This window comes from Vigna umbellata, chromosome 5, assembly GCF_029865625.1.
Source record: "Vigna umbellata cultivar VRB3 chromosome 5, Vumbellata_1.0, whole genome shotgun sequence".
Lineage (NCBI taxonomy): Eukaryota > Viridiplantae > Streptophyta > Magnoliopsida > Fabales > Fabaceae > Vigna > Vigna umbellata.
The window spans coordinates 30,544,900-30,558,208 of NC_142169.1; the positions used below are offsets into that span (position 1 = coordinate 30,544,900).

Sequence of the window (13,309 nt, forward strand, 5' to 3'; positions counted from 1 at the left end):
TCCGTGCGGGTAGCGGGTCGGGTAGCGGGTGGATTTTTTTTTGTCGGGTCGGGTTGCGGGTAGGCACTATCCGTGCCCGACCCGACCCGTTGCCATCCCTAGTTGTCATGCTTGCATCACATCTGTTACTTTCACTTTCTTACGGCTACTTATAAAAGACATATTCAACCATTTTGTCAAACTCAAAATAAATAAATAAATAAATTACGTAAGAAAAAGAGAGGATCTAGCTTTTTTTAAAATTAAATAAAATAAATGGATTTGAAAAATATACAAAAAAAGTAAAAAAAAAATATTTTGTCAATTTTTTTTTAAATAAACACGAACAAACTCTTTCAAACAGATGTGTGAAATTTCTTTTAGTATATAATTTAATATATAATAATCAAAATAACTATTATAATCAGTCTTTTGTTTTTGTTTTTGAGCATATAGTAATAGAAATAAATGTGTGATTATTAAAGTTATTTTATCAACCCACATTCTATGGAGAGGTTTTTTATTACTACTTTCAAGGTGATCCACCCTTGCCCTTCAATATCATAAATAATTCCCTTGAAACTGACTGTAGAATTAAAATTCTCACCTATTAATATATTTAATTTAATCATATCTTTAATAAATAATAAATATATTGAATCCAAAAAAGTTAGTCATCTATATATTAAAATCACGTTAAAAATTGCTAAAATTTAATTTTAATGGTGTTTAATTTTATAATTGTAAAAAGTTTTATTGAGATTAATTCCAATTTGCTTACCATTGAACTAAAAAAAATAATGTATAAACCAAATGGACAACAAAAGCAACTCTAAATGTTATTTAATTTTTTTTAGAAAAATCTTAAGTAGAAAAAGTTATTATTTTTATTATTACAATTACAAAATTAAATACAAATATATTTTATAATTTTATTGTAAAGACCTATAAAAAATAGTATTTTAGAAGTGGTAGTAGATTAAAATAGTGAGACTAAATTATTTTAATATTAAATAATTTTAATATAAATAGATTTTTTAAAACACATAATTTTTTTAAAAATCATTTTTCTAGAGTTTTCTGATTTTTTTTTCTTAGAGTTTTGTCTCTCTGTTATTGAAGAACCAAGATCGCATGATTGATCATTGTGGTGAGCTCTTCAAGATAGACAAGTTATCAGTTTGAGTAAGTTGAGTTTCCAACCATTTTTTTTGTCTTTTCTTGTACCTATTACATGTAGGCTCCACTTAGTTTGCATGCGTCCTTTGAGTTTTCAGTCTGAGTCTCTACTGATTAGAGGTTCTAACAGCGTACCCTGATCGTGTTTCTGTTATTTGTAGGAATAGATAGAGTTTCCTTGGTTTTTGGAGCTGCTTTAGGACCTCTAGAATGACTTGGTCATCTGTCAGGTAAGGAAAACTAGTTTCTTTGATTTTAATTAATAAGACAAATTTTATTGGATGTTTGTATGATGATATGATAATCGATTTAAGTGATTGAATGATCAGATAAATTTTGATTTATTGTATATATATCAAGAAGTAGATACAATAGTTATATCAACAAGTCAATGAGAAGTGGTGGTGATATGACATTGTAGATTTTGCCATATATAAAAGTGAGGTATGAAAATCCTTGTAGAACATAGTTTCTTAGTGAGGCTCATATGGGTTGTTTTACACCTTTATGCAAACACATGGATTGAAGATTGATAGAGTGATTATTAGAAGTAAACAAATATTATATTGATATTTTTTGTGTGAGAATTATTTGTATTGTCTTCCACAAGTAGATTTCTCAGAATGGATTAAAACCTATAAACTAACCTAGCCTTCAACACATTCGAATCGAGTTGGGTTTAAAAAATTTTACAAATTTCAGTACGGGACAAAAATGAACTCGGCCTACTAAGAACCCAACTTACTTGAATTGAATTGTGGTGAGTCGGATTGACTCACAACATGAACATAAAAAAATCACACTCTTAACTTAATAGTCCAATCCAAAATACAAGCAAACTTTTTTTTTCTGAAATTTTAGGAGAGAGAGGTCCACACCTATTACACTTCATTCCCTCTCTACCTTTGCCTCTCATTAGTAATTTTCTTTTCCTAAGATAATAAGGTATAATATAGGGTTTCTGAGTTTTTCTTTCAACTTTTATTCAAAATTATGATTTAGTTTTTTGGATGAATGATTTATTAATTGTTTAAAATGAGAAAAAAAATTTTTAAAAATATGTTTGGACTTTTCTAATTTTGGTTACATATTAAAAAAATGTTAGATTGAATAAAAAAATTGTAATTCTTTTTTAATTAAATTAGTCAGCTCATTTAACTTACCAACTCATTGTGGGTCAAATTAAGTTCAAATTTCTTGAATTTACTAATGAGTTGGATTGAATTGACTTATTAAATGCCCAATCTGTGATAGATCATTATCAACCCAAACTAGATGGTCCGTTTTGACAATTCGATCACAAAAAAGTAAAATAATTTACATGATTATTACTCCAAAATCTTATAGGTATATCCTATCAAAAGGACATTAAATATTTGTTCAGTGTTTAAGATAGTCATGTAGAACTTGGAGTTTAGAAAATAATTAATTGTTGGTGGTCATGTAGATATAGATTTCTTTTATCATTTTACAAGCATAAGAGTAGTATTGCAAGACAATTTGTTGCTTCACACACCTTAACAAATTGGTGTGATAAACTGGATGAACTTAATATTCTTTAAAAAAGATTAGAATATTGTTTAATATATTTTTATCCTAGTTATTAGTTGCAATTTTATTAGTGTGTTACGTAACATATCTTAATTGTTTGGTAAAATATTTAAAAAGATGGAAGTAAAAGATGAGATGGGAGCATGGTTGGTGGGTGGCGACTGATGTATTAAAAGAAAGAGAAAGGAAAGTTATGATAATGAGAAAGCTTGACTTTTGTAATGCACTAGGCAGCCAGCATACATCTATCAAGCGTGTGGGCAATTGTCATTGCCATCACCAAAACCTATTATGTCTAAAACAAGTTTCTCATCTTCATCGTTTCTTTCTGTCCATGTCATTAAAATATAATGCATATTATCATAATTAATTAATTAATTAAAAGTAAATTATGTTATCATTCATTGAGAGATGTTTAATTAAAAGTTTCTTTTTAATATCTTACTCTAAGAAAATTACATTGATGATTTTTAATTGGGCTGAATGTATTGTTTTTCTTTATACTATTTATTAAATATTAAATTTGTATTTCGTCATTTAAACATGTTGTAATTTCATCCTTACGCTTTATAAAATAATGTAAAATATTTTTGGTAGTACACTGACTTTAAAAATTTAGAGTCTTCCATCCTTTCTGTAACCTTTTTTCTTTTCATTGTAATTTTTTTTCTTGAAGCTTTTGATAAAACATTGAGAAATGTCATGAGAGCTAAAAAGGAAGATAATGCTCAGATTTTATGGAAAAGTTGTGGTGTTGGGAGGTGATTTTAGACAAACTTTGCCCGTAGTAAAAAAGGATCAAGATATGATAATAAACTGAACAATGCACAATTTTAAAGCTTTCACAAAACATGAAATTAAAGAGTGCAAAAACTATAAAATAATAGTGCATAACATGAAGTTAGTCTATTTTTGTTTTTTAAGATTCACATGAAGTTCGTCTAATAATAAATGCTTCTACATCATCACACACTTTATTGGGCCGCATTGAAACCTATATTCATTTGCATCTTTAGACCCTAAAAAACACTTCCACTTTCAAAGATTTAGGGTGTATCCATCTTGTGTATTAAATTGAAATATGTGTGCACTGGTGTCTTTTTCAATTTTACTTTGATTCTAAACATAATTGTCAGCAACTTTAATTAAAAAAATTGAACACAAGAAAAATAAATACAAAGAAAGATTCAATGAATAGATAAGGTAAGGTCTTGCAGAAATACTGTATCACTGTTTCTAAACGCATAAATAATAGATCTGACTATATAAATATAATCACATAAATTAACTATAGCCATAAACTGTAAATAGCATATTCACAAATTAAAGATTAAAATCAGATCCATCATTAGTTCAATTCTGCATCCATTAGCCACTATTAATCCAATAATAACTAAAGACTACCCGGAAGTAATTGTTGTGGCATATATCGTATGCTCCTTGAAATAGCAACTAAATTATCAAATTGTGTTACAAAAAATTAAAGGGATAATTAATTAATCTATCAATACAACTTATTTTACCTGTAAGAATTTGAGAATACATTAATGTTGCTCAGTGACTAGGTTAAACAATTGTGCTCAGAAAATATAATTTAAATCCAAAAATCATGGTTACCGAGAGAGAAAAAAAGTTATATGAAGGATAATACAATCAAGGGGCGTTGAGGGAAAAATCAATAAATTAATAATCAATGTGCAATTGAACTTTCATGTTACAGAAAATTACAAATTGTATTAACATCAGATGGGTCATGAATTACAATGTGAATTGTACAAAATTCCATCGTTCAGCTTCATCAGTAAGGTTTACCCTGTTTGTTATCCCTCTTAAGCTGGACCTTTAACTTCTTACCTCCTAATTGGAATCCATTCATCATACCAATGGCAGATTGAGCATCCTCTGGAGAATCATAACTTACAAACCCTGCAAATTCCAGCTCATCAAACACAAGCTCCACACAAAACCCATCAAATTCATTCAATAAATGGAGCATACGCTTACCAAAACATTTGCTAACACCGGTTGCTTTATCAACAAAAACTTTAGCACTCAAGACCATACCGAAAGGCTGAAAAGCATTGGCAAGTTCTTGATCTCCAAATTCTTGAGGTATGTGATAAATAAATAGGTTGGCACCAGGTGGTCCTAAGTCAGAAATAGAAAAATAAGTAGAAAGGAAAGAGTGATGCATCCAGCATAGACGAACAACGATTTTATACACAACACATAAAGATAAGATAACAACCTTCAACCTGCCCCCCAGAATTTTTGCTGCCACCAGAAGATGCAGCAGTGTTGTTGTTTCCACTAGCAGGTGAAACAGAGCCGGGAGAAACATTCATGGGCCTTGGACTAATCATTCCCGTAGGATATGCCATGGGATGTTGTAGACCTGTTACAGCAGGATAAGAACCAACATAACTTGCAGGAGCCACATGATAATTTCTAGGGTTCATATTAGGGCCAAGATCAGGCCGTAATGCATTTCCTTGATGATTCATATGGGGCATCATATTATGAAAACCGTGTTGACTCTGCATTGGTGGCATGCGGTAGGGCATGAGCCCGTAACCTCCAGGAGCCTATCAAGACAAAACCACCATCATCATGCATATCTCACCAACAAGTTCATGGTTTCTGATTGGAAGACATAATAAATTACAAGGACTAAAGAAAGAAATATGCTAGAAAATAGTCTCCTTAGAACTAACCTGATAACCATATCCATTATATGGAGGAACATAACCCATTGGCAAGGCTCCAAACAATGATGGGTGCTGGGAATCACTGTGTGGTACATTAGAAGCTTGGGACTGTGCTTTCTGAGCTCTTCGAGCTTGCCTTTCCTTTTCAGTATCAGCCCATTTAACAACTAAGGGAACACTTGAACCCTATGGAAGACAAAAACCAACGTCAAACATTCAAATTCCAGTTATCTGATTTCATACACTTGTGACTCAGCAATATCAATAATGTTTGACACGTATGAGTAGTGTGCATATCAAGCAAACAGAAGCATATGACTTTGGCACTATGCAAACAAAATAAAAAATAAAAATAGTATCTACATGAAACTAAGTATTTGATGGGTAATCTCACTTAGAGAATGTGAATTTTGAGTAAATCATAATCCAATTTGTTGTAAACAATGAGATGCTAGTTTAACTCCAGCATGCAATATATGTATATATTATATTTCATACACATTGCACTATATAAGTTGACTGAAATCATGAATAAGGATTGTGCATGTTGAACAATCCCCTATCTTGAGATTTATTCAGCTTGGGCACATTTTATTGCAATCACATTATGAGCTGAACAAACCATAGGTGGAGTTCCCCTTTTTAAGCTTGGATCCAGTTTGAGCCTGCCGTATAAATAATGAGTCAAGCTTTAGCCTGAAACATTATCTTATGCAAACCAATGTAGGGAACAAAGGCAGTCTTAGATTTCCAAATCGAGACAACAATAAAACAAATTGAAATAAGTATTTGTGCATCTATAATGAAATATGAGACACATGATTAAATGTTCACGTCCCTCACCAACAGAATTTTGTGGCTGAATGCCGCTTGAAGGTCCAAAATACTGCAAACACCATTTACAACTAAATTGTAATTGAGTTTAAAGGCATGCGCTTTTCCATTCTACCACAAACAATGAACGAAAAACATGTAATTGAATCTAAAATATTCTTTATGTTTATATGATTTATCATGCCCTCTGGTTGGTATTTCTGCTTTAAAGCCATATCTACTCATACATTACAACAGCAAAATTAACGTAGTACCAATAAATAGCTAAACAATATCAGTCAGATAACAATATAGTTCCATCCTTAACATCAAATTTAATATTCTTCTTCCCTCAATACAGTATGTAATGGATGAGATTTTCAAACACATTCATTATATTGCTCAAACAACTGCACTATTACCACAAAAAAGATGTTGAAAATTCTGATGACGGTTTAATAAACACCAACCTCCATTTTATGCTTTCCATTGATTGCCTCCAAAGCAGCAAGCGCCTGGTCTTTGGTTTCATACTTCAAAAATGCACAACCTACCGCAAAATACAACTATAAATAACACTTTGCAGTAGAAACATCAAATTCCTAAATAAAAGGATAATTAAGGTATGAAATCAGTACCTTTACTTGTTTGCTGAGAACCTCTTAAAACCTGTAAATCCTTTATGGTTCCATACTGGGAGAAAAGTGCAGATATTTCGACTTCGGATACATTCTTCGGAAGCATGCCAATGAAGAGTTTGTGTTCTAGATTCAATGACAACAGAAAATTACACATCAAGGGTTGACCTCAATATAACAAAAAAAAATATGGCACATATATGATTCTAAGAAATTGATCAGCTGAACAAAATTTTTAATTAATAAAAGAAGTATTTTATACCTAATCTTTCCAACTCGCCATCTGCATACTTCACTTGTAATGGACTGGATGCCTGAATTGGACACACAAAAACAGGATGTTCCAAATCATAATGGGAATAATATGGTTACTAAAGCACTAACTTTCCATGACAATATTGCTATGGCTTTGGAGTTAGGAAAATCAAATTTCGGCTGTATTTAATCCTTTTCATAATGTATATTTAGATCACAGCAAACAGAGACAATTTATCAAGCAAAAAGAAGCCTTGATTTTAATATTAAAAGCACATCTGCCAGTAAATAAATCACTAGGTCAGAGAATCCCCAAAATAACAGAATCATCACCTAAAGAAAAAGGATATGATCAAAATAATTTTTTATTGGACTGACTATAAAAATCTAAATGCATATCTAATGTTCTTGTTCACCAAACCACAGTTCTGTCAAAAAACTTAGTACAGTATTTGCGCTTTAATTACAGAATTTGTTTATTTCTTCAATTATTACATATTTGCTTTCTACTCGCATAATGTTTTACAGTCTATTTTTTTTTCTGGGCAGGTTTCTAACTTCTATGTTACAATTTAACTGGTTTTCTCCATTCAATTTCAATAGGACTCATTACAACAGGTACTCCTGAGGAGATTATGGCCTTCTGAACCAATGTCCCAACCATTCAATGGCCACGTCCTCAGCCTAGCAATGTCCCGACATTTAGAAGCATGGCAGATTAAGGAAAACAAACTAATAAAGTGTTTAAAAGGGTAGGTTTAGCAAACATGAACAAAGCCATAGCCTAGGGGCATATCTAAATCTACATATAAGGAGCCAAAATAATGGGATAAAAATACGTTATTCATCTTAACATTTATTACCCTTATTACAAGGACAATATAGTTGACTTCAGTATTGAAGTGTCTTTTGCACCCATACCATTTTGAATTAGAATCGGAAGATACAAAAGATTCCGGCAAGCTTAGTACTGAACCGTTTTGGAAGGTACATTATGAAGAGAACAGCAAGAAAGACAGTTTATAAAGGAAAAACGTTTTTTCAAACCACGAGTATCTTCAATTCTCAACCTTAAAGGATGAAAAGAATTACAATAATCTGACTTGTTGGAAAATTAATGAAAAATTATGGGAAGCATCCACTCACATTACATGAAAAGCGTCTGTTCATTAATTAATTGATTAAAATAAAATGCAACCAGTCAAATGTACACTAGAAAGAATAACATATGGATACTTCACGACAGTGAAAAATACTTCAAAAAAGTTGACTAAGATATTAACAAGGGTCAAAGCCTAAGACTACAATAATATTAATGCTGAAAGAAACATTAAGAATACAACAGAAAGAAACAAAAAAAAAAAAGCAAAACAGTATATTGTATGTGCCCAGGACAACTTATCTCAAGCTTATGATGCCTAATACAAGTGACGCTTTATAAACTAAAAAATGTCGGACCCAAAAAATAAATAAATTGTGGCAACCAAAATTAATTTCCATGAAAATCGAAAAATAAAAGTAGAATAGAACAGGAGCAAAACAGCAGAATGCAAATCACTTATAAGCTACGAGGGGTAAGTTGATTAGGTTACCCAAATATAGTATGTACCTCCCCGAAAATAAAGCTAAAATTAAATACATGTTTTTGCCCAATTAAGACACACTCATTCCTAACAAACACTCGTCAGCTTCAATAACTACTATAGCAGCAGCATCCATTCACATCACAAAACCGAATGCATCCATCACATTCAACACCATCATATGCAAGAACAGGTTAAGTTTATCGATTAGAAAAATAAAATTAAAAAAGAAAGAAGAGAAAAGCAGTTAGCAGCAAGTACCAACCCCGGGTAGCGTCTTCTTGTTGTGACACGCATTGACGGCCTTATCAGCCTCCTCCCTGGAAGGACAAATGAGGAAACAACAACCTGCGAGGGAAACGAAAAATTAGGGTTGGAAGGAGGCGAGACAAGTGGCGCGGGAGAGAGAAAGAGAAGGAAGAATAATGTCGGAAAATACAAGGTTGGAAAGGTACCTCGGGAAACACGAGTTGCTTTGTCCTTGATTATGTTGACCTCGTCGACGAGCGCGAACTCCTGGAACATTGCAAGGAGTTCGGGTTCGGTCATGTGCTTCGGCACTTGCCCTACGAACAGCTTCACGCTCTCTTCGCTAGATTTACTCTCTTCCTTCCCTTCCGCCATTACCAATCAATCAATGTCTTTCTCTCTCTCTCTCTCTCTCTCTCTCTCAGATTTGGATTCAACCAACTAATTTTAGGTTCTTCACACCCCAATACGGGACGCGGATGCCAAACTTCCACTTCGATCTTCAATTTCTCACATAAAATAAACTGTAAAACTACGATGATAATAATAATACTAATAATAATAAAATACAATTTTAATTATTATAACCTTCCACTAACGACATGGTTCTCTATTTTTTTACACTTTTGCCACTACGTACAGCTGGTACTCCTACTACTAGTGGAGTCCTGTCTCCCTGCCTTTCTGTCTTCCATGCACTTCATTTCTCCACTTTTATTTTATGCCATAAATAAATAAATCGTTTAAATTATGATAAAAAAATTATATTTTTCTTGCTGTTTGATTTAGAAACAAAAATAAAAGGTCATTATATAAATCGAGAGAAATACATACTTTAAAAAAAATAAAATATATAATTTTGTATTCTGAAATTTTATTGCGTAAGTTGGCGGAATTATTGAAAGTAAATGAATTTGATTTGAATATAGTAGTAATAGAAAGAAAAATAGCGTACTGGTAGTAGACTGGTAGTGATTGATTAGAATGAGCACATGCAACTTGAATGTTTTTTGTTGACTTGTCGTTTGTGTGTGTGAATGTAGTTTGACTTATGATGTTTGTGACCCTGTGATAAGGTCCGATATCTATCCGAATTTCGTGTCCTCCGTGTTTATTGCGTAAATTTATATACCATGACAGAAAGTTTGTAATTCCGAATATCGACGATTAAGAACATGTTCAAATGCAGAACGAGGGAGCGCATGATGTGCTTTGACTCATTCATCATTCCCTTTGTTCACACTTCTTTTGTCTTTTTTTTCTGTAACCATGTTAATTTATTGCTCTTTATTGGTTGCTGAATGGTTCTTTCAGAAAGGTAATTTTGCTTGAAACAGATTATTCCTTTAAAAGGATAAAATAAATATTATAAATTATTGGTAATTAAACTAATAACAGCGTATTTACCTTCTTGAAACCTCTCAAAATTCGCCCTTTGTTCTCTGAAACTAATTCGTTTAACCCATGATGAATGTAAGGCTTATCTTAGAATTATATTATTAAACACGAAGAAGTTATATTTTCCGACGATCACATCAAGTTTCCATTTTCCAACATAAAATCATATAAAGTTATCGAATTTCCAGTTTCAATCATAGATTAAAAGCACATGAAGCTAAACCCAATTAAAGCCATAAGAATGATGGAGGAAACAGTTCACACATTTCTAGCTATATATATAGGTGGTCATTATCTTCAAAGCTACTAACCCTTTCAGCCTATACGAAAAGCCACTGATATCAAAGAGAATTTGAACTCGGATTCGATGAATAATGATGTCAAACTCCAATCAATTGCTATGGTGAATTTGCTTACTTCATCATTCAGGTGATCAGGAAGTTGACGCCAAGCATATAATCAACTGTTTAAATTACTTTACTTTTATGAATAGTCCACTTATAAACATGTTATAAGTAGTTTTGTCACATGTATTATGTAAAAAAATAATACATGGAATGGGATAAACCTGGATTAAATTTTCATAATCTAAATCAAAATATTTGTAACGAGTTTTTTTTTTACATTAGAATATAGTTTTATGTTATAGAAATTATTATCGTTGTGGGTTTAACTTGTTAAAGTTAAATAGTGGTTTGACTAATAATTCAGTTTCTATATTTAGTGGTTTTATTTTATTTTATTTATCTAATTGGGTTCTACTTTTGTAAAAAAACACGTTGCATATTTCATTACTTCAATTTGCTGGTCTATTCTTCTTTGTTGAGCTTCCATTTCAATCATTTATTTTTATCCAACCATATGTATGTACAAATAAACTCCTTTTTGTTGTCTATGTCTTTTTTAGCATTGTTCTTAACTTTTTGTTTGGGAATTCACTTCGTGTGCCTTTATGATTTGTTTGTTGTGTCTTTCTCAATTTAGGTTTATGGATTAAGGTTTTAGGATTCTTAAGACGAAGTACAATGACGTGTACTCTAGTATGATTCTGAACTAGAAGAATATAATGTATTGGTGCATTTTAATCTAAATGTATTTATTGACATAAAAGCCTAAGAAAAAAATCATTTTTTTATGAACTAAATCTACTTTATATTAAACCGGACAATCTAAATCTAGTGATTAACCGATTTATAGAAAAATGAATATATTAATGTGAAGTTTTTAATACTCGAGAAACATATTTTATTTAAAATAATGTTTTATTAAATGAAGGTGCGACCTTGACTAATTACTAGAGGATGATGTGAAAGGAGGGGATGAATATGGGAGTTGAGGTTGAAGGGTAGAAAGGTAAAAAAGAAGAAAGGGTAGTATGGTAATAAAGGAGAAAAAGGAGGTAGAAAGACAAAGAAGCCAGACTGTCCCGCCAAGACAGCGCAAATGTTTGATGAATGAATGGATATTGCCAACCTTTCTCATTGCAATTTGCATCTTCCGATGTCACTGCCCAAAACCACAACAAAAAATGCCATTCCTTTTTCTTTTCCAATTTTCATCTTTAACTTTCTCCTTTTTTTAGTTAGCCACGTCACACTTTTTTTTCTTTATTTAAAAAAAATAATATATAAGTAGTGAAACTCACAAAACTATTTTTCAAAATAAAAAAATAACTAAAACAACGTAAGAATGAGAAAACGGAACAGAGCATACGAACCGATCTATAGAAAAAAAAAAAGATGGTGTGGTAGTTCCTTTTCACTTTATCTAATTTCATTTCGAGGTTAATAAAAAGTGTTCCAAATTGTAATTCAAAGGGAGTTTTATGATACTCCAAATAAAAAGTGTTCCAAATTTCACATGGTATTGGATATTTATGATACTCCAAACTCAAATTATAATAACCAAATCACTTGTGTATTAATGACAACTATCATCAAAAGACGAATAATAGTAAAATGACACACATTTATATGTTATAAAATAGTAAGTTTTTATATTTTTTTTAAAGTAAAAAATAAGAAAATTTAGTGTCATTGTGTATCAAAATATTATTTCTCTCAAAAAATAAACATAAGATAATGGTAATTTGGTATCAATTTTTTTTTACACTTGACATCATTTTTTAAAACTTTTCACTTTTTTTTTAAGAAATGTAAAAGTTAACTTTTATTAAGATCATTTTAACTCTAATTAAATTGTGAAATAGTAAAATAACATTTTTTTTCATTTATTAATGTGTATGGGATTGATATGTTAGGAAAGAGAACGATGGTTGTGATGATTTGCAAAAAAATGGTGTGTGAAAGGGAACATTCCTGAGTTGGGCCACTTTCTAAAGAAGAAGAAACAGTAAAGGTCTGTTCGAAGTATATTCAGTGTCAGATTGTTCCCTTTTGGGCTCATCGATTTCAAACACTTCACCCGTAGACCCTCTAATTTAGAATGTATTGTGATCAAAACTATCTTCATTTTGTATTTAGGTTTTATATTTCCAATATTTGGAGTTAAGTGGTGAGATGAATTTTACAGACACTGTTATGTTTCTCTTAATCCTAAATAATATATTGTCTATTGTATTATTTATAATGAATTTGATTATGTTTTTTTTCTAAATTTTGTAGTGTGATATTAGTTAATCCTCTTACAATGTTAATAATTCCTTTATTTACCAAATTGGTGTCAGGTGATTTAAACATTTTTTATAAGCAAATTAATAATTAACAGTTGGGCTACCAAAATGCTAAATGTGTAATTAATCTTGAGATGGATCAAAACATTACCGGTTTTAAAATATTTTATTTAAAATATGTTATTATGGGACATGAATATGTTTCAGTGTCAGGTTGTCGTGTGTTTAGACTTTTCAAGAGATATTCTATGATCTAACTGACGTTACTTTTTAAATGTTATTTTCGAAGTATCTTTTTAACATCAATAATTACAAAATCTCAAT

The 13,309-nt window shown here is 31.1% G+C and overlaps 1 protein-coding gene across 2 annotated transcripts; it reads right to left on the minus strand.

Moving 5' to 3' along the window:
- Nucleotides 1-4,372: 4,372 nt before the first annotated feature.
- On the minus strand, nucleotides 4,373-9,477 carry LOC124819629 (RNA-binding protein BRN1-like). 2 transcript variants are annotated; one of them, XM_088091895.1, is made up of 9 exons: nucleotides 9,162-9,477; nucleotides 8,972-9,054; nucleotides 7,131-7,182; nucleotides 6,869-6,994; nucleotides 6,701-6,780; nucleotides 5,424-5,603; nucleotides 4,958-5,294; nucleotides 4,714-4,857; nucleotides 4,373-4,635 (listed from the first exon to the last, which is right to left on the minus strand). In XM_088091895.1, exons 1-9 carry the CDS (start codon nucleotides 9,328-9,330, stop codon nucleotides 4,508-4,510), a joined length of 1,299 nt encoding a protein of 432 aa, XP_087948021.1. In that variant the 5' UTR covers nucleotides 9,331-9,477; the 3' UTR covers nucleotides 4,373-4,507. The 2 variants fall into 2 exon arrangements, with proteins under 2 accessions (XP_087948021.1, XP_087948022.1); XM_088091896.1 differs by having other exon boundaries at nucleotides 8,968-9,054; nucleotides 9,162-9,300.
- Between the last annotated feature and the right edge of the window lie 3,832 nt (nucleotides 9,478-13,309).

Excerpts from the sequence above, each read along its gene's own strand:
- LOC124819629 (XM_088091895.1), bottom strand. The coding sequence starts at position 9,330 with ATGGCGGAAGGGAAGGAAGAGAGTAAATCTAGCGAAGAGAGCGTGAAG. Across the intron at positions 4,858-4,957 it reads TTCTGGGGGGCAGGTTGAAG|GACCACCTGGTGCCAACCTA; the intron begins GTTGTTATCTTA and ends TTTCTGACTTAG. Across the intron at positions 4,636-4,713 it reads CGGTGTTAGCAAATGTTTTG|GGTTTGTAAGTTATGATTCT; the intron begins GTAAGCGTATGC and ends TGGAATTTGCAG.